Source organism: Carlito syrichta, unplaced genomic scaffold (genome assembly GCF_000164805.1).
Source record: "Carlito syrichta isolate Samal-C Ts95f unplaced genomic scaffold, Tarsius_syrichta-2.0.1 Scaffold113813, whole genome shotgun sequence".
Lineage (NCBI taxonomy): Eukaryota > Metazoa > Chordata > Mammalia > Primates > Tarsiidae > Carlito > Carlito syrichta.
Window position 1 is genome coordinate 302,662 of NW_007057909.1, and position 21,922 is coordinate 324,583.

The 21,922-nt window shown below is 42.8% G+C and overlaps 1 protein-coding gene across 1 annotated transcript in view; it reads left to right on the plus strand.

Moving 5' to 3' along the window:
* The window catches only part of ASAP1 (ArfGAP with SH3 domain, ankyrin repeat and PH domain 1), a 204,050-nt gene that overhangs the window by 101,463 nt on the left and 80,665 nt on the right, over positions 1-21,922 (plus strand). Inside the window, exons 11-12 of the mRNA XM_021719251.1 lie at positions 442-542; positions 13,566-13,635. Coding sequence (XP_021574926.1) covers positions 442-542; positions 13,566-13,635 — 171 coding nt within the window. The remainder of the gene's footprint in view (positions 1-441; positions 543-13,565; positions 13,636-21,922) is intronic.

The window sequence follows — 21,922 nt, forward strand, 5'->3', positions numbered from 1 at the left end:
TTTCAGCAGAATGTGTAAAGGGAGAAAGGCACAGCTGAGGGGGGCGCCTACCAGCTGCATGGACTTAGTCTTGTGGTCACTCACTCTCTCCAGCCCTCACTGTACTTGCCTCTACTGCTAGTGTCAGCTGGTTGGAGTCATATAGTAACCTGCCTGCCAGTATACTGTGTTTGAATTCAGTTCAGACTAGAGCTGAGTTCTGAGCTAGAGATAGGAGACCTGGACCCAGGTCCCAGCTCTGCCTTGGACTTGCTTTGTGACTCTGGCAATTGGTTGCCTGCCCTGTTTCTTCCTCTGAAATGCAGGCAAGGACTTGGTAGCTCTTAGAGTTCTATGATTCGCTTAGACCCAAACCACTGGCAAAGGTTCAATGGCAGAATAGAGTCAAGGATTTGAGAATTGCCTCCAGTTTTTGTTTAATCCTTGGTTTTTCTTTTCTAGGATTCGCAGAGCCGGCAAGGAGGATACAGCATGCATCAGCTTCAGGGCAATAAGGAATATGGCAGTGAAAAGAAGGGGTACCTGCTCAAGAAAAGTGACGGGTGCGTGTGAGCCGCAGGGTCCCAGTGTGGGGTCCACGTACTCACTGGGTGTTATTGGCCCAGGAGTTTCTTCCAGCCTCTCCCACAGGAAAACACATTCAGAGGTTTAATAATGCAGTAGCTGCAGACCTTTAGCACACTGGTTTTCTCCCTTTAGAAAATGAAGTCTTGTTCTCTGGTCCCTAAATGACACCTCTGACGAACGCAGTTTTAGGAAGGCAGGTGCTGAGTAGCACGAGAAGCAAGCAAACACTGCCCTCATTCTTCCTCATCTCTCTGCTTTTAGTCACTGCTGCTTTCTCTGCCTCTGTGCCCCTCCAGCTGCCAGCCTTGGGGTCATGTTTGACTCCTCTTTTTCCTCTGACGTCACAGCCAATCTGGCAAAAGCCCTCCCACTTCCACCTCCAAAAATAACGCACTTCTTGCAGTCCCAGCTCCAGGGCGAGCTGCTCCCTATCTCCTGACTATTCAACAGCCTCCTAACTGGTCTCTCCGTGGCACTCTGTCGCCTTCTCCAGCTTACCTTTGCAAAGCACTCAAAGGTGCCTTTTAAAAACCGTAAAGCACATGGCGTCATTCCCCCATGTGAATGCCCGAGCCTCCCATTGCATATAGCATCTCCCCCTGCCTTCCCCTCAGCCTCACCTTGTGCCATTTGCTCCCCTGGATCGGCCACATGGGCCTTCTTTCTGTTGCCAGAACACATGACTATTCACAGTAAGTGCAGGGTGGAATTTTGATGCTTCCCTTTTACTCATTGCCATCCTTTTTAAAAAGAAAGCCTCTTGTTTTCTGATGGTTTGTGGCTGTGTGCTCCTTGGCTTTATCTTATACAGTTTTTGTTGTAATTTGTTTGTTAAAATTGCAGATATTTCTCTTATAAATTTCTAGGATCACTGACTGTTTTGCTCGTATTCTACTCATGCATTCAACTGATACTTTTTGACAGTCTTATTAGAAATCTGGGACTCACTCTTCTAGGCCCTAGGAATATAGCACTGAACAAAAGAGATCCTTACCCTGATACAGCTTACAGTCCTAGGGGCAAGACAAAAAAAGTAAGTAAACATAGGGCAGGTCAGATGGCAATTCAGTGCTGTGGAAAAAGGCAAAGCAAAGCAAGAGATGCAGGGAGTGTGGGGTGGGGTGGTCCGTGCTGTCATGCAGTGGTCAGGGAAGACTTTACTGAGGGGATGCTTGAGCAGAGACCTGAAAGAAGAGAGGGCACAGTGCACACAGATACCTGCGAGAAGAGGGAGCGGCCAGAAGTGTGCCTCTTATGATGACGGATGCTCAGGAAGTCACAGAGCAGAGTGGGTGAGCTAGGAGGTCACAGGAGACAAGGCCAGAGGGGCAGGGAGCCAAACCGTGGGGGACTTTGGAAGCCACTCAGGGGAGTGGGGTGTCATGAGAGGGTTTGAGCGGAAGAGCTGCATGATCTGACATGTTTTGAAAGGTTCTCACTGGCTACTGTGCTAAGATCAACTGTGTAGGGTATAAGAGCAGGCATGGGGGCCGGTTAGGAGACTGCTGCAGAAGTCCAGGTGGGAGACCATTGTGCAGTCCGGGGAACAGTAGAGGAGGTGGGAAGAAGTCAGTTCTGAATCCAGAAGGAAGGCCAGCCAGGACTTGCTGGTATGAGACAGAAACAAAGAAAGGCATCCTCAGTCCTTAGCACAGTGACTGGCTCATTGTAGGGAGTCAGGTCAATAAGTCCTGCTAAGAGTAAAAGAAGAAATGCTAGCTTCCAAAAGCACAGCTTTAAAGTGGGCTCTTTTTAACCAACACAGTGACCGAATTCTAGCCCCAAATTGCATGGGATCAAGTGTACGTAAATCATTAATTCTGCAGTTTGTCTTGCTGGAACACTCCCATTCTTTTCCTGACTGTGGTACCGACAGCTCTTGGAAACGTGATGACCTGTTATTCTTCCATCAAAAGGAAATTTTATGTATCTCATTGTGAGCAACAGTGTATGATTACATTTCTATTGAAGAAGTATACGTCAGTCACAGTTTTTACCACTATTCAACTGAAGTCAGTGGTTTTTTTGAAATTGGAATTGCTGATTTCTGAGTGAAGTGGTTAATATCTGTATGCCCAAGGAAGATAAGAGTCTTTCCATAAATGCTGTTTAGTTCAAACCCTAAAATGTTCAAGGAAATGATCATCTTGCGCACATCTGCTGTGTGCTTGCCATACTGACACTACCTCTCACGCATCCCATTGACAACATTTGCAGAGAGATTAAATAATTTGACTAAGATCAGACAGTAAGTATGAGAGCCCAGATTTGAACCTCAGCCTCTTGACTGAATGCCAGGGTGTCTTCTTTTGCATCTCAAAGGAGCCATCACTGCTGTTGATTATCCTTGGCATATGCAAGATGTAAACTGGCATAAACTCACCCCTTGTGTCCTCCAATCTTTTGGTCTGTTCTTCCGTCATGTTCTCATTCCACACACATTGATGAAACACTCTGGTATCTGAGCTTGCTAGATGCTTGAAAGGTTAAAGGTAGCTGCGATGTGGTCCTCGCCCTCACCTTGCCTGCAGTCTGTTGAGAAGAGATAAAGGAAAGAGCTGTTGCATCTCAGAGTTGGTAAGGTGGTTGGAATTCGGATGAGTAGTGATCACCTAGGGTTGCTTGTGATTGCTTCTAAGGAAGAGGAAAAAACTGAAATGTTTGTTCCTAAGGACAAGCTCTTTTGCCAACAGTGACTGTAGGTGTGTCCTATTTTTCTCCTAAGGATCATTTGCATTAGTAATTTTTGACTCTAGTTTTGGAATATTCCTTGTTACTTAAAGGGACTGTTACAATTTGAGCAATCTTTAAAGCAATTTTAAGAACAATTTTAAAACTTTAAAATTTATTTTAAAAAGGTATTTGTTGGGAGACAAAGGAGTAATTGCTTTATTATATGTTCTTATATGTAAGAAGTAGGCATTATTATCTTCATGGTACAGATAAGGAGAGTGAGTGTCCAAGAGGTCAGTTAACATGAGCAAAGCCACGGAGCTAGTGGGTGATAGCACTGGGTTGAAGGTCAAGGAACATAGCATCAAAGCTGGAACTCTTAGTTACGCAAGGCTGCTTTCTTTTTTTTTTTTTTTTGAGTTGGAGTCTCACTCTGTCGCCCAGACTGGAACGCAGTGGCCGCTCCTGGCCACCGCAGCCTCGACCTGCTGGGCTCCGGCGATCCTTCCGCCTCAGCCTTCCAAGTAGCCGAAATTACAGGCATGCGCTACCACGCCCGGTTGATTTTTTGATTTATTGTAGAGATGAGATCTCGCTGCCCAGGCGGGTCTCGAACCCGCGGGCTCAGGCAATCCACTCACCTTAGGCTCCCAAAACTTTCTAATGGAAAATTTCTTTTCCGGATGAGATTCCAGCAGGGCATAATTGTTTTCAAATTGTGTAAGCAGTTCTTTAATTGTGTGCAGCACTCTCTGTGAACACTAGATGGCGAGAGTCCATGAGCATCCAGTCCAGAGCGACACGGCATAGAGCATCCATAAAGCTTTCAATGCAGGGAGGAGAGGTCACCGCAGTTGAGGCTTATCCATAGAAGTCTCAGGAGTAAAAGCTGTCAGAGTATTTGCAGCAGTCGAGGTGCTGCTGCTCTCAGCTGTGCAGGAGGAAATCTTGAGATATCCCCTTTCTTCTGGCCATCTGAAAGCATCTCATTAGCAAGCTCTGTTAACCAGACAGATTCATGCTTTTGTGCAGCTTTCCTTGGGCTCTATTAGTAATGCAAGGGAATGTGATTATTTTTGTTGCACTTTCTTTTTTTTTTTTTTGAGTTGGAGTCTCACTTGGTCGCCCAGACTGGAGTGCAGTGGCCGCTTCCGGCCACTGCAGCCTCGACCTGCTGGGCTCCAGCAATCCTTCCTCCTCAGCCTTCCAAGTAGCCGGAATTACAGGCATGCACTACCACGCCTGGCTGATTTTTTGATTTATTGTAGAGATGAGGTCTCGCTGCCCAGGCGGATCTCGAACCCGTGGGCTCAGGCAATCCACTCACCTCAGCCTGCCAAAGGCACGGGATTACAGGCTGAGCCACCGAGCCCGGCTATGTGTTGCACTTTCATGATATACATGTGTTAGGAAAACTGATGAATAAAGACTTAAATAAAATGAATAAGTTGAGGTTTCAGACTATTAAGGTTGAATGACTCAATTGTTAGGATGGCTCGATATTAAAGTATGTTACTAGAGAAGGATGACACTGGCATGGGCTTAATGTGTGCAAGGCTGATGCCATCTACATTAGCAGGCTCTTGTGAGGGTAACATCGGATGCGGAACTACATGCAGGGAGCTAGTTACATTATATGATTAGGTGACAAATATTACCTCTATCATTTTCCTGGTCAGTACTTCCAAGAGTTTGTTGAGGATGGTTCATCAATTAGTGGTCCTAAATTGCCCCCTGAGAAGACCAGCATTTTGAGCAGTTGGTCGGATGGTGTCAAATTTTTATTTCCCTCTGTGAGGCATGCTTTGAAACAAACTGTACTTTTAGTAGCCACAGATACAATATTATTGTGTTTAGAATTGGTTTTAAGTTTATGTTTTGGCAGTTTTCTTACAGGACTAACTTAAGAAGGAAAAGAAAAACACAAGATGAATTGAAATGCTTGGGAAAGCTTCTGTGGTCTCATAATGTCATGTGTTTCCATGGCAACAGAAGGCCTGCAAAGCCTTCTCCCAGCCTTGGGAATCCCTTTTCCCTGCCCATTTCTATTTCCCTGGTGTAAGTGGTCTCAGCTAGTGCATTTTTACCTGCCTGCACGTGTGCAGTTCTGCCACACACGCAGCCCCTTGTCTGTACCTGGAACTTCATACATACACACAGGTGGACATTAGTTCTTTGGCTTTTTTCATCCTTCAGCATCATCAAATCAGAATTTTCAGAATGTATATCATTTGCAATGACTTGTGAATAGTTTAGCCATTGTTTTGTTTCCTATGTGAATTTGTAACAGTTCCCTTTCAGGGGCTCTGAGGCTCATTCTGACCCTGAAAGACCCCTAAAGGGCAGATGTATGAGCTACCAAAAATGATGATGGTGTATTCTTTTTTCTTTTTTTGAGTTGGAGTCTCACTCTGCCCCCCAGGCTGGAGTGCAGTGACACGCTCACAGCCACACAACATCCACCTGCTGGGCTCTGGCAATTCTTCTGTCTCAGCCTTCCAAGTAGCCAGAACTACAGGCACACACTACCACACCTGGCTAATTTTTTTTTATTTATTGTAGAGACGAGGTCTCACCAAGTTGCCCAGGCTGGTCTCGAACCCGCGGGCCCAGGCAATCCACTTGTCTTGGCCTCCCAAAGTGCTAGGATTATAGGCTGAGCCACTGAGCGCTGCCAGTGATACATTCTGGATCCCCTAAGCTATTCTCTCTGTATCCTGAGGCAGCCCCACCCCACTCTTTCTTGCATGGCAGACCTCTTGAGTTACTTTCTTTTTAAAAATCAGTTATTAATTATGGAAGTAATTGGTTAACACTGTAGCAGGAAAAATATATTGTGACACCGAGACTATTATAGGAAGTGGCACTTTATTACGCTGGCCATCCCAGTGGGCCCGAGGATCTAATGCGTCCAAATCGAGCGCCCCAGAACAGGAAAAGTGGGGTCTTATACCCTTGTTTAGGTAAGGGAGGGAGTCGTGTTGAGTGATTACATACTTCCTTTGGAATTTTACAAGGTTGTCTCAGCAAAATTAGATTTTTCAAAGAACAAATGGTTTCCAGGAATTGCAGGATTGTTAACCGTCAACTTCAGAAGGGGGGTTTTAGATAAGACTCTCTTCCATTTCCATGAAATGGCCAGTCTCTGGGCCATTTGGTCTTTCTTAAAGAAAACCTGCCCAGCACCTGGCAGGTCTTTAAAGTTGCAACTTGCCTTTCAAAAGGAAATACCTTTAACTGCCACTGGGCTAGTGGGAGATATTCAGTCAGCCCAGGTGAGGCCAACTGCTGATCCCAAATCAGCTACACGTGTTTCTGTTTTTATTTACTCAATCATACAAGAAATATATTTGAGCATTTGCCTCATCCTGCCACATTCCCCCCTTGATGCTTGATCCTTTATGGATTTAAAGCATCATTATTCTTAATTTGGTGCATCAACATTATATGAGCTGCAGTATTTTCATTCAGCAACTGTTTCCACAAATTCAGAAATGGCATTCATAATTATCGGGGCTATGCAAGGGAGGATAAGGCAGGATTCCCACCTTAGGACTACAGATCCAATAATATATTTAAATCCTCCAGACCCGAGAACATGTTTTTAAACCAGTTGCCGATTCTTATGCCTTGCCATTTCTGCACTGGGACATGGGCAAGTTTTTTTAACATTGGTGGCTATATCAGTTATTGCTTTACTATTATCATCTATTTGCAAACAGCAGTCAGAGCTATTAAATTTACCACATACTCCTCCTTCTTCCGCCAGCAGGTAGTCCAAAGCTAGGCGGTTTTGATAAATAGCTGCACGCATTTGGACTTGCTGCTGAGCAACAAGCTCAAAAGCCGCGGCTGTTTGATTAGTTATAATTTCTAAGAGAGTTTGTAACCTGATAATGCAATTTAGCCTCTCTATATATATAGGCGTACAGCATTTCCGACTCCCATCTTGTGCCCATGCGGCTGGGCCATAAGTATTTATGATTCTCTGGGGTGGCAATTCATCGTTTTTCCAAACCTGGGTCCCTCCTATGTTAGGAACTTGATCGAGGGATTGAGCACCTCGGGTTTTGAGGCTTTCATAAAGGGGAATGCCTAGTTCATCCCCACTTGCGTTAGCAGAAGGAAAAATCCTGGCTGGATTATTCCTGTGGTTCATGTGGCTTTTCATAATGCTGGGAGCCGGGTGTCTGCAAACTTTTCATATGTCCAAAATAGCACTTTAGTGCATTGAGAAGATTTAGTTGCATAAGCAGATGCCCAATACCAAACAGGCCTTGTTGGCCACCAGAACAAACTCCTGACTGGGATGAATAATGATGGAAAACTCTTACATCTGGCCAGATAGTTTCTATACACATACATGCTGAGTGAGCGAGGGAAGCAATAAACACCTAAATTAGGCAGAAATACATAAAAGCACAAGAACATTTCCTGTTATAAGAAAGAATGGGAATGCTAGTGAAACCCTTTTCTCACATGCTCAATGGGAACAACTCTGTTAATCCTACAGCAAATAAAGTTAGTTTTACAGCAGTTGAAATGACAGTTTAGCAAATATAAAGGTTGACAAAGCAAAACAATGGCTTATCAGTAATGTCCGCTGAGTTCTTAAGCTGAATCCTTAATCTTCTGCCGTGCATCGATCAGTCAGCCTCCCGTGTGTGACTGAAGCAGGGCTTGAAGTATCCTCAGGCTTCTAGAGCAGGGCTTGAGAAATTTTGACTTTCTGGATGGTCAACTTAAGGGGTGTTGCCGAATCTGCAGTACACTCCCCGTCCTGGAAGGCCAGCTTAGTTCTGCTATATAAAAGAACAGTAAATGGTCCCCTCCAGAGGGGCTTTAGAGGTTGTACATTTTACTCTTTTACCCATACCATATTACCTGGTTTAAAAGAATGGGCATCAGTAGTTTAACTAATTGGCAATCGTTCTCTGACTTGACAATGGATGGCATTTAGGACTGGACCTGAGGCTTGCATTTGCTGTTTTAGGGCAAGACTTCCTAATTCCTTTAAGTTTTCCTGTATGCCCTTAACAAGAGGGGGTGGCCACCCATAAGGAATTCCAAAAGACGAGAAGCCAGTTCACTTTATTCAAAGGCCTGTTTCTGGGCCTTTCCCCATAGCAGGGGCTTTTGTTCACCCCTCTTTGAGACTTCATAGAGGGGTTTTATCATGATAGAGAAGTTAGATATTTAAATTCTACAGACTAGTATAAGAACAGGACCACCCTTAGGGTCCTTTTTATTTTCTTACAGCTGTTGGTTGGGTCCTTCCTTTCTTCAATTTTTAGCAGCACTTACTCCCCTTGGATGTTTGAGTTTCTTCTGGTCCAAGAAGTGTCTAGGGAAATAAGCTTATAAACTGTGATTAAAATTTGTCCCAAGTAGACAACACATTTTCTTATGAGCATTTATGTTCGTGGCCCCTCTTTCCTTCAAAGGCCTACCGTTAAACAATTTCAAAGGTTTAACAAATTCCATTTCAGGGACTTGAACCCTGAGTGATGCAATACCAAATACCTATGTTTAGTTTACTCATGTCTCCAAAGGATTTCTAGTGATTATTATGCTAACCTGCAAACTGAAAGACTGTACTGTCCTAGTTTTACATCTGATGGAGTTTTCCCTGGGTTTGCCAAGGGGTGGGATACTTGCCACTCGACCTGCAGTAGAAATGTTTGAACACCTTTTAAAACCTACCTATAGGAAATTTATTTATGTCTAGACTGTGCTAGCTACCCTGCCTCAATTATTTATTCTTTAGAGATTTTTCGATCCCATAATCATTTGGGGTGCTGAGGGGTGAAGGTCCATCTTTTATAATTTCTTCAGAGCTGATAATGGGCGCAGTCCTGCCTAACCAGAGATTGAAAATCTCTCCCTGTCTGACTTGAGGCGTCCAGATTTGTTTCAGCAGTGGCATTGTTTGCAGGCACTGGCTGGAATTTTTGCATGACCGTTACGTGGGCATGAAATTACTGGATTCTAGCTCAGTAAAAGGAATAAAGTCAGGCCTACATTTTGACAATTGTAGGCAGTGGCTGATTACCTTTTGTACAAAAACTACAAGGCCCGAAGTTATTAACATAACTTAAATGATAAGCTTTAATTTCTGTGGCTTTATTACAAGTACCAGCTTTTGTATTTCTGGACTATAATGGTAGCCTGACAGATTGTTTTAGACTATAATTTGAACTAGGCACTTAAGTAAATCCTGTATAAAATTTGAAGAGAAATCCAAAAATGTTTGGAGACTTTCATCTAGAAAAGACTTTATTATGCCGAGATTGTTTATAGAATTTCTTCTGTTATATACATATTTTTTTTCTTATAAACTTCTTATACCATTTTTGACACATTTATACTATTTTATTTTTGTTCTCTACCCCCTTTTAAAAAATTCTCATATCTATTTATTATAGGACAGAAATGTACCATATAAGATTTTCTCTTATATAAAAAATTTTTTTTCTTTTATTTCTTTCTTTTTTGTTTTCTTACTGAAACCTTATTTGTATACCAACAACCTTTTTATATTTTTCCTTTGCTTTTGGTTTCCTTTTTATTTATTGATAGATAACCTTTTACAGTCATAATTTGAATTCACCTTTTAGTAACTGTTAGGTGAAACATTTAGTTTTTGGAACACCTTTAATCCCACTGGAGAGCAGGTTTTAGGAGGAAGAAGTTCAGTATGAGCACAAGGGCTAAAAACTTAGCTTCAGTATTAATTAAGAAATTAATTTAGACCCCAGCCATATTTATATAGACCCAAGGATTCTCTGGGTGAATGGCATACAGAGTGCTGCACTGGGCTGTGCCCCTCCCCCTTCAGTCAACAGCTGCCATTACCGAGCTAGGTGTTCCCCCCGCTTCAGGAGAGGCTGCATCATCTCTTTCAGTGGCTTTTTAGTCCGAGTATTGGACAAGGTTCTAGGGGCTTAGGCCATTAAGAACAATTGTGCTTTAGGTGCCCAGATTGACCACATTCATAGCAGCTGATACCATCCCCCTTAGCAGGTTTATCCTTATCAGGCCTCTTTTGGGTGGCTGGAGCTTTTGCCTTTAGTGGCAACTGCCAGTTTGTTTACCTCTCCTTTGGCTGGTGCTCATTTTGGAGTTCTCCTTTTTTTTTTTTTAATGTTTCAGTTTCTAAGAACTTCAGAGGCTTTCTATAATTGGGAGTTTGGTATTCGTAGTCCTGAGTTAAGCCTCTGGAGTTTGGCATTTAATATTCTATAGGATATAATCTTGTTTGCAAAGTAGTGAAATAAATTTTTTAAATGCCTCTGCATACAGAACTTTTGACCATTTTATTTTTCCTTAGGTGTCTACAAAGTGAATTTAATTACCAGATAGCTTTGTTCTTTTCCAAATTTTATTATCTGCTAACTTGTAGTGAGTTCAAATTTGATTTTTTAATAATGCACTTATTATTATTATTAAACCACATAATTTTAATTTGTTCCAATCATTCAAAATCTGTCCTATCGGGGTATCTGAGGACACAGACCACTACACACACTCTTGGTCACATTTCTTGAAAACCCAGAATTTGCTCTGACCACTTGCAATTTATTACTCACAGGAGAATTCTAAAACAAACAAATAACTAAATAAAGTCATAAACAGCAATGCCAGGAATCCCTGGAACCCTGATGGCTTCTCCCAGACTGAGTGTTCTCAGCCTTTCTTGAAGCCCCCCCCTTTTTTTTTCTACTCCACGACTTTCCAATGATGTCTACAAAAATGGCCTGTTACAAAACCTTTTTAGAGTGAACAGACCACATAGATATAAGATGATCTGTTCCTACTTATTCCTAATTATGAACAGGCAAAATTGTCAAAAATTCTCATGAATTACTAAACAGCAGACTTAGTTGTAAGACATGGACAATTAAATGAGAGTGATTAAAGTTTTACTCTATGCTCCACAGAGTGTGCCTAGTACTTGACCTGTCCCTTAGGTGAAGTACTGAACTTACAAGGTGACTTAATCAGGTGGAAATGGCCAGTTCCCATGCCTTATTAAGTCCTGCAAAGTATTTAGCATTTAAAGCTTTACCAGTTTTATAACAGGTGTGCTAGGCAGGCATAGCCAAAAATGCAAGCATTAGTGTTATTTAGCATTACAGTATAAAGTAGGGACTCAGCATACATTACACGACTCTAAGAGACTCCCCAACAGTTTTACAGGGACAAGCAGTTGATTATGATCTTAGGCAAGGCCTAAACCTTTGGAAACAGGCTTACTTTCAACTAACCTGGCTTTTAGCATTTGAAAACAAGAACAGCCTATTCATTCCCTTAGTTGCCAGAGAAAGATTACACGTTTTTTTTCTCCAAGGCTAACATTAACTTACACTGAATTAGCAAAAGGCTAAATCGCATATAAGTGACATTTCTACGTTTCTTTACAGGTGGATTAGAATGAGCTCCTTCAGAATTTATGAAGGAGAACACAGGCTAAGGAAGGGAGGGGACGTGGTTCCCAGAAAGAATTTAAGATAACACTTATAAAGGGTAACACTTTATATACACAGCAGGCAATATTTCCACAGCCTTAACAACAAAAGGCAGAAATTTTAACAGTGCCAACGGGTTGGGAGAAAACACCACACAAATAAAGGGAGACATAAAATGACTTAAAGAAACATGCACCAATCAAGTTTTTGAAAGACAACATGTCCCATTAAACAAAGCATAATAACTCAACCAGCAAGTTAGCAAACTTAAAACGACAGACACACACAAATAAGAGAATGAGGAGTATGGGAAACATCCGCTTTGTTCCCCTCCAGTCATACTTCTCACGAAGATATCTCAGACACCTCTTAGCAATTGGCAGGTTGGTACACACCCCCAACGCAGACTAACTTTATGCAGAGCCCTCCCACCGTCCGTCTCATTCACACACAAGCACACAGCACATTCTTCAACCTTCCGTCCTAATCCTAGGAGCCTATGGGTTCATCTTCAGACAGTGTTTCCTTCCACTGCCTTTCAGCCCTTTCCTTCAGGCTGGAGGATTACTACTGGGCTCCAGGTGATCAAGCTCCCCTTCTGCCATCCATTGGCAGGTCTATGCAAAGGCCCTTATTCCTACCCTTTCCATCGGGTGGTCTTTCTGTTCTTTCTGTCGGGTGGTCGTCCTGTGCCGGTTCCTCGCCTCTTGGGTTCCTGTTGTGCTTTCATGGTCCAAGCTTCAGTGTGCCAGGAGGGGCCTCCCTCCTATGGATCAAAAGGTCCGTTGCGCGCCAGGCGAGATTGCCCTTCCCGTTGCCCTGGAGGTCGTACCTCAATGACAAAGGAGGTGGAACACACCTTCTCCAAACTCTCCATTTCCCAGCCAACGCACCAGAAATGTAGCAGGAAAAATAGAGAGATCGTGACACCGAGACTATTATAGGAAGTGGCACTTTATTACGCTGGCCATCCCAGTGGGCCCAAGGGTCTAATGCCTCCAAATCGAGTGCCCCAGAACAGGAGACATGGGGTCTTATACCCTCGTTTAGGTAAGGGAGGGGGTCGTGTTGAGTGGTTACATACTTCCTTTGGAATTTTACAAGGTTGTACTCAGCAAAGTTAGATTTTTCGGAGAACAAATGGTTTCCAGGAATTGCAGGATTGTTAACCGTCAACTTCAGAAGGGGGGTTTTAGATAAGACTCTCTTCCATTTCCATGAAATGGCCAGTCTCTGGGCCATTTGGCCTTTCTTAAACAAAACCTGCCCTGCGCCAGGCGGGTCTTTAAAATTGCAACTTGCCTTTCAAAAGGAAATACCTTTAACTGCCACTGGGCTAGTGGGAGATATTCAGTCAGCCCAGGTGAGGCCAACTGCTGATCCCAAATCAAGCTGCATGTGTTTCTGTGTTTATTTACTCAATCATACAAGAAATATATCTGAGCATTTGCCGCATCCTGCCACAACACCTCTCGCCTTCTTACAAAAGATTCACAGATGTGATTAAAAACGGTTAACACCACCCCTAATACAGGTCTTGGTCCTCTCCTCCCAGAGAGAAGTACTTTTATCATTGTGGTAACTATAATTCCTTCATCCATTCTCCTGCTGTTAGATTTTTATTGTTTCTGTTTCCCATTGTCACTCTCAAAAACAGGCTTTATTGAGCATTCTTGTACATACTTGTCTGAATTACCTTCAGTCTGGGATAGTAAAAACACGCAGAATTTTGTTTCAGAGGTTTAGATTGTTGGTTTGGAAGGTTTTTTAGGATGATTAGGACGTGTCACACTATACAACTGCAAGTCCCGGAGGGGGTTGGACGCCACATCTGGCTGTGTTTGACTTGCTCCACAGGATCCGGAAGGTGTGGCAGAGGAGGAAGTGCGCTGTCAAGAATGGGATTCTGACCATCTCACACGCCACGGTAAGTGTGTCTTGAGTCATCCTGCCTGTGGGTCATGCTTTGTCCTCGTGAACCAGAAGGCAAACAAGGTAATGTAGCCAGCAGTAATGCATTCTGGACAGATAATTCAGGATATCCTTTAAAAAATTTTTTGGTATTTTCCTATGGTTGTCCGCATCATTACACCACCAGCAACTTTTTTTTTTTTGCTCCCTCAAACTAAATCGGGTATTGTTTGATTTTTATAATTTTATTTATTGGAAAATATAATCAGTTGTTAATTCTGAAAAACCTAGCATTCTGACTTATAAGGACGATAGGGGATTTTTTTTTGCATGAAAAAATAATGTAGGAAGCAAAACCATACCTGTGTTCAACCTTGGTAATCATCAAAGAAGTGCACAGTAAGTTTTGCCCTTTTGAAACTAGCAGAAAATTATTTTTAATTCTTAAAGATGTAAAACTTATAGTGGAAATTGTATCAAGCAGGGATGGAAATGGCAAAGTACACCAAGAACCTTCCAAAATGCCTCCTGTTTAACCCAGTAATCTCAGTGCAGAGGAAAAGTTTGTTGTCAAATTGCACCATCTCGTGCCAAGTGATGGCCTGGATCCATGGCTGAATTAATTGCTCACAGAACAGTGGAAATGAGGAATGAGCAAGTATTACCATGGTACTTTTTCATTACTTGGGGCTGAGTTTAGATTTCTCTCTATCAAGGAGGAAGGGAAGTAACATCTTCAGAAATATATTTTACTTAATTCTCCTAACAACCCATGTGGTATTATAACTTCATTTTACAGGTGAAGAAACTGAAGCACAAAAAGGAGCTATAACTTGGCTAGTAAATGGCAGAATTGGACACTCAACCTTGGGTCTGTCAGACATCAGTCCAGGCGTCTCTCTCTCTCCCTTCTGCAGAACCCGTCATCCTGCTAGTGTGAGCCCCCCTGGGCACATACTTAGTCCTGCTCATCTTTCTGACTTCAGCCCTCACAGAGAACTTAACACACAGAAGGCGCTGGGTACTTACTTGGAGCGGAGTCCTTTGTGGTAGATGATTGCATGCCTCTTAAAGAGTATTATCCTTTATGGAACTTGAGCAGTGGCACTGTCTCTGTCCCTTGCCCCTGCAGAACACTTGTGGTGGTCTCTCAGAGGTCTTCAGTTTCCTTCAGACAGCCCAGCTAAAGTTTTTTAACTGTTGTGCCAGTTGTGACCAGCTACCTGTCTGATAGCAGAAATCCTGCCCACAGACTGGGATTAGTTAGTAATTATGATTGAGGCAACAGTGATTTGCTCATTCAGCAATCTTTTATTAAGCTTCCATTCTGCCATGTACTGGCCTAGGCATCAAAGATACACGAATGGAAATTAGATCATTTTGACCTGCCTGTATTTCATTCTATCTACAGTTACCTGTGTATACTAGAGTGAAAATTTCTGACCATTTGACTATATAGATGATGACTTTTTAGTAAAAGATTTACCGTGTGTGCCCTTACTCTCTTTACCCTCTGCTGGAGAGCTCTTCGCTTTGCCTGTCAGCCTGTAACAGTCCTTGTTGGGCAGTTTGACAAGTTATGCAATGGCCTTATCGTGCTCTTTCTATGTGCTCCTCTTAGAATTTGCTGTGGAAAGCAGGGCAGAGTGATGGCAGATCACATGGCTGGTGAAGTGCATCAGTGGCACAGCTTACGAGTTACATGACCTTGGGCAGTTTGCTAAAAATAAAGAAAACTAAGTTACCTTCCTCTTCCCTTTTTCTTTCCTGCCAAAACACATTATTGTGGGCAAGCCAACTGTTTACATGCATTCTTAAGGCTCTAATTAACAGCAGACACTACATCAGCTGCTCCGCTTAGTGGCTGAGAGAAGGGTCTGTGGCATCTGTCAGATCTGAGGCTGAACCCCAGCTTTACCATTTCCTTTGTGACCTTGAGAAAAGTATTTAACTCATCAAGATTATATGGGGATTAAATGAGATAACATGCTGTGTGTGGGCACTCTGTTGATCGTTATCACTGTCGTTCCTGTTAGTCCACTGGATATTGCTGGCCACATGGACATCGACAAGCAACTCCTCCTGCTGCAAACTTCAGCACTCTCCTGCCCCCAGAGCAGCCCAGAGGAAATGGTTCTCCCCACCCCCACACTGGTTCCCTTCCACTGGTTTGTGTTATTCTGTTCTCCACTTTTTATTGGCTCTTGACCAGACTTCTTTGCTGTCCGTTACATCACTTGTAATCATACTCCTGCTCCCTCAGAAGGTTTCGGTAGCCAGTTTTAGCCACCACTGATTGCTTAGAATTAGGTTGAAAATCAAGTCCAGCAGTTTTCTGAGAAAAACATAAAGGGATTCAGTGATCTCTGAAAAAGCGAGAAGAGCCCTTGTTGTCCAAAAACTTGGGGTCTTTGTTTGGGGTCCCCTAGCACATGGGAATTCCTTCATCTCGAAGGACCCAATCATTGTCACCTTTGCAGATTGTTCTTATCACAGTAATCCAGGAGAAGGCCAAGTATGCATTTAGACTGAGGTTACGGGGTTCATTGGCTTGTCCACCTGAGCAAAATATGCTTCAGGGCCATTCATCTCCCCAGCTGACTATCCTAAGGAGAAGTACATTTCGATGTAGACCTGAAAGGTTTGCCACCTATCCTTAAAAAATTCATCCACTAATTCATTGCTCTTCATGTATCTGTTCAAAGACACACTTTTTTATATACTATTCAAAGTAATACAGCACTGTGGAAATCAAGTTCAGTGGGAATCTCTAAGTTTGCTATTACAATGATAATGTTAATGCTAGCAGCTTCCATCTGTGGACCATTTAATGTGTTCTAAAGACAGTATAAGATACTCCCATTTCCAGATACAAATTCTAACCTGCAGCAAACATTTTAGTCAGCCTCAGAACTTAAGTATAAAAAAGCTTATGTCAAGCCACTAAGCCATTATAAATAGATTTCTGTGACTTTGAATTGTTTGCTTTTGGGGTTTTTTTTAGCTGAAAACATTATAGTGTAAATATGATAAAACAAATTATAACAGAAAGAAAAAATAAGAATTGTAGTTGAAGTATTGCTTTACTATTGTGATCTTGAAAAGTTAATTTCAAAAGTATAAAAAACTATGCTCTTCAAAAACCCTTACTCCTTGGATTTATTAACTTCAGTGTCACATACTATTGAAGTAACAGTTGAAAAAAGAAAGAGGACTATTGTTTGTTGAGCATTTGGTGTGTACCCCGCACTTCATCTTCAAGAAAGAACCTCTTGATTTTTCACTAGGCTGTAAGCTCTTAGGAAGTAGGGTCTGCATCTTACTCGTCTTTGGATTTCCAGTACCTAACACATTGCCCGACATGTAGTTAGTGCTCAGTAGATACTTTTTGAATGAGATACATTTTACTGTGAGACCTTGAGAAAAATATTTAACTCACCAAGACCATATGAGGGTTAAATGAGATAGCATGCCATGTGTAGGCACTCTGTTGATAGTTATTATTGCTCTTACCATTCATCCACTGGATATTGCTGGCAACACGGAAATCTGTTGACAAGCTTCGAGGGACTAAAGCCCTTGTCCAGGGTCATATGGCTTGTAAACAGCTAGGTGAATTTTCATATTCCAAAGCCTGCACTCTTTCTATTATATTATAGGCCTTTCCTTAGATGCCAGATTATTGTTAGATCTTTGAACATTTCATGGGTAATATATTTCTTTGGAATGAAATGTCTTACCTTGTTCTTACCTTGAAACCCCTTGAATCAACCAAAGGATCTTAGGGTAGAGAAGGCAGGAAGGGCTTCCAGAAAGGGAGGAGAAGGAGGAATACTGGTCATAAAGATATTATAAGGGTTCTAGGAATTTAGATTTTAATACAAAGACTACCTAAATAATACCTTACCTTTTTCAAATGCCTGTAGATACTCTTATGATTAACACCATACAAGTTATTAAATTTATAGTCACTTTTTTCTCAATCAGCCAACACTAAAAGTACTTCTAATAGCACACGAGAGTCCATCAAGGTTTGGTGTTTTACTCAAAAAGTATGGAAGTCCAGCTTGTCTAGACCAGGGAACCTCTTTCGTTAATGTGTGTCTACCTGCTTGGTGGGTGGATCATTTTAAACAAGAGGAGATTAAGAACTCAGCCTTTTGAATCTACCTGGAATTAAATGTTCATTCAGGCCAGGCACAGTGGCTCATGCCAATAATCCTAGCATTTTGGGAGGCCACAGTGGGAGGATGACTTGAGGCTGGGAGTTTGAGACCAGTCTGGGTAACATAGCAAGACCCCATCTCTACCATTTTTTTTTTAAGTTAGCCAGGTGGGGCCAGGCATGGTGGCTTATACTTGTATTCCCAGAACTTTGAGAGGCTGAGTTAGGTGGAATGCTTGAGCCCAGGAGTTCAAAACTAGCCTCGGCGGCATAGCAAGACCTCATCTTTCTAAAAAATCAAAAAATTAGCCGGGCATCGTAGTCTTAACTACCCGGGGGAGGCTGAGGCAGAAGAATCATCTGAGCTCAAGAAGTCAAGGCTGTGGTGAGCCATGATCATGTCACTACTCCAGCCTGAGTGACACAATGAGACCCTGTCTCAAAAAAAAAGTCTAGGTGGAATGGTGTGAACCTGTAGTCCCCCATTCAGCTTCTTATTATATGTTTATTTTATTAAGCTACTTAACTTGTGCTCTTCACCTGTAAAGTAGGATAACTATAGTATATATCTTTCATGTTGTGATAGTTAAATAAGGTGATGCATTTAAAGCTTGACAGAGCCTGGACCACAGTAAGTGTTCCTTAAACATCAGTTATTATCATCTCAGTGAGCTACAGTGGGATGATGGCATCCAGAACCCCAGAGCCTGGTTTCCTGGTTTGAATTCCAGCCCTGCTACTAAATCCCTAGTGAGGATTTCCCATCTATTAAAAATCGAGTTATTAATAGTGCCTAATTCATAGGTGGTTATAGAGATTAAATGAGTTCATTGATTAGAAATAAGTGGAACAGGATGTGGGGCAGAATTAGTGCATAATAAATGTTAGCTATTATTATTACTGCTTATTTTCTCAAATACGTTGCTACCTCCATTTTAAATTGTGGTTTATTGGAATTCTTTTGTACTGCTAATTCCTTCTCTCAGTGTACTTTATAAAACTGGTTTGAAGCCGGGCTCGGTGGCTCAGCCTGTAATCCCGCGCCTTTGGGAGGCTGAGGTGAGTGGATTGCCTGAGCCCGCAGGTTCGAGACCCGCCTGGGCAGCGAGACCTCATCTCTACAATAAATCAAAAAATCAGCCGGGCGTGGTAGCGCACGCCTGTAGTTCCGGCTACTTGGAAGGCTGAGGCGAAAGGATCACCGGAGCCCAGCAGGTCGAGGCTGCGTGGCCAGGAGCGGCCACTGCACTCCAGTCTGGGCGACAGAATGAGACTCCAACTCAAAAAAACCAAACAAAAACAAAACTGGTTTGAGGTACCTGTTCTCTCATAGAAGTTTAATTTCTGCACGTTAGGGGTTTAGCAGCAGTTCTGTCACCTTTCAGGGCATTTCATTAAAGCAAGAATTTGAGGTGTCTCTCTCTGTCCTTGGGCTCTTTGGATCTGTGGACATTTCCCAAGGACTGTTGTTTTTCATTTCTGTCCAGAGCCCTGAAGATAACATTCAGATGCCAGGGCTTTAAAGGATGCACTGAACGAACATTCAGAAAGCATAGAGAGTTTCAAATGGATTGCTCCCTTCTTCACAGTGTGTGTAGGAACCTTGCTTCTGAGATTGACCTTCATGGCTTCTGAGGCCATCCTGGACTCCCTCTGATTCCATGCCTTTATCCCCATTCACCAGGAAAGAAGAACATTTTCCTTTCCTCCCACAGATTAGAAGGCAGCACTGGGAGTTTTAAGAGGGCAAACTTTGGAGCCAGTTAGACCCAGGCTCAAACCTCTAAACAAGCTGTAGGACCTTGGGTCAGTTACTTAAGCCTCTGGAGCCTTGGTTTCTCAGATATAAATTGGGCATGATTTACTGAAGATTCTTATCTAGGCCAGGCACTGGACTAGGTGCTACAGAACTAGTGGCCCCTGCCCTCAGACAGAGGATAAGTGCCATGAAGTGAGTGAGTAGGATGCTTGATGGAAAATAAGTGGGCAGCTATCTCCCTTCCTGTGGGCAGGGAAGGCTTTTCTCAGCACTTAGTAGCAAAAGCTGGTGAAGAGCAGTCCCAGGAATGGGAAGAGAACAATCCCAACCCTGAGGCTGGACAGTGTGTTCAAGGAAACTAATTGATTTTTTTCTTTTGGCACGTCCTCTGGAATAATAAGGGTGTCACATGCTGATGCGGTCCAGCATTTGAGGACCTGCCAGGTATATCTCTTCCTTTCATGAACAGAGGTTGGAAGCAACCCCTGCAAGGAACTTGTTTCATATAGGTAGAAATGATATCACTCTCCTTACCTTCTTGGAGAAGTTTGGAGGTTTAAATAAGACACTCTTTGAAAGCTATTGCTGTTCGTATATTGTCATACCAAAAAGAAACAAAAGTCAAGGATGAACCTGAACCAATATTTCCTGAACTATTATTATTTTTATTCTTTATTTTAATTGCCTCCTTCCTTACTTGAATTGTAATTGTTTCCTGTTTCTCCTGTCAACTTCAGAGAGTGCCACTTTTTCATTCATTTTATCTGCCAATTCCTTACTCTGCTGTCCTTGTGACCCCCTACCTTTTTTTTTTTTTTTTTGAGTTGGAGTCTCACTCAGTCGCCCAGACTGGAGTGCAGTGGCTGCTCCCGGCCACTGCAGCCTCAACCTGCTGGGCTCCGGCGATCCTTCCGCCTCAGCCTTCCAAGGAGCTGGAACTACAGGCGCGCGCTACCACGCCCTGCTAATTTTTGATTTATTGTAAAGATGAGGTCTTGCCAAGTTGCCCAGGTGGGTCTCGAACCCCCTACCTTTTTTAAACAAAAGACTGAATGTTAATTTTTATGAATCAAGTTCAAATTGCAGCCACAAGTCAGGTGTGGTGGTGCACACCTGTAGTCCCAGCTACTCTCAGAAGGTTGAGACAGTGGGAAAATTTCTTGAGACCAGGAATTTGAGGCTGTAGTTGGCAGTGATCATGCCTGTGAACAGCCCTGCACTTGAACCTAGGCAACATAGGAAGACCACATCTCTTTTTTAAAAAACGGCCAGCTGAGCTCAGTGGCTCAGCCTGTAATCCCCAAACTTTGGGAGGCCGAGGCAAGTGGATTGCCTGAGCCCGCAGGTTCGAGACCCGTCCAGGCAACATGGCTACCTCGTCTCTATAATAAATAAAAAATTAGCCAAGTATGGTGGCACGTACCTGTGGTTCCGGCTCTTTGGAAGGCTGAGGCAGGGGGATCATCAGAGTCTAGCAAATCGACACTGGGGTGGCCATGAGTATGACACTGCACTCCAGCCTGGGCAACAGAGTGAGACTTCACCTCAAAAAAAAAAAAACTTTATAAATGCTCTTGTGTGTCTGTGTGGCTCTGTGAGATATGGCCACCATGCTTTCTTAACTTTGGCTCCCTCCCATACCTTGGGCAGGTGAATCTCTATTCTCTCTCTCTCTCTCTCTCTCTCTCTCTCTCTCTCTCTCTCTCTCTCTCTCTCTCGCTCTCTCAGTCTCACTCTCTCAGTCTCACTCTCTCACACTCTCACTTTCACTCTCGCTCCCTAAATAAAAACTTTGCTTGAAAACTTAAAAAAAAAAATAGCGGCCTCAGGTCCAAGGATACCTGAGGTTGAGCCTTCCCCACACTCATGTTAGTGGCAGAAGAAATACAGTAATTCCAGTGCAGAAAATGTCACTTGGATATATGAAATAAGCTGCACTGTTTCCAAAGCTCAGGGTCACCATGGAACATCTCTAGGTTCCAGTGCCATTGCACTTGCAGAGCTAAAAACACTGGTGTTTGTTAGCGGGCTTCCAAAAGTTAGGTTCTATAAAAAGTAAGCTTAAAAATGTGTCTGCGTACCTCTCACAGGTTAGCTGTTCTTTTAAATAATACGGGCAGCAAAGATTTCTACTATATTTGAATCCTAATGAAGGGGGTCTTCATTGCAGCGTTTGAATCCCAAGATTACATATTAGCAGCATCAATACAGACTTCATTGCAAATGAAAGCCCTCCTCACTTGATCTGAATGACTGTTAACAAATGTTTGGAAGAGGCTGCGGGTAGCTAAACGAATCTCCTCTCGGCCCTGACCGCACATGGAAGCCATCTGATTTCACCCCTGAGGTTCTGATTTAATTGATTTAGAAATGAAGTCT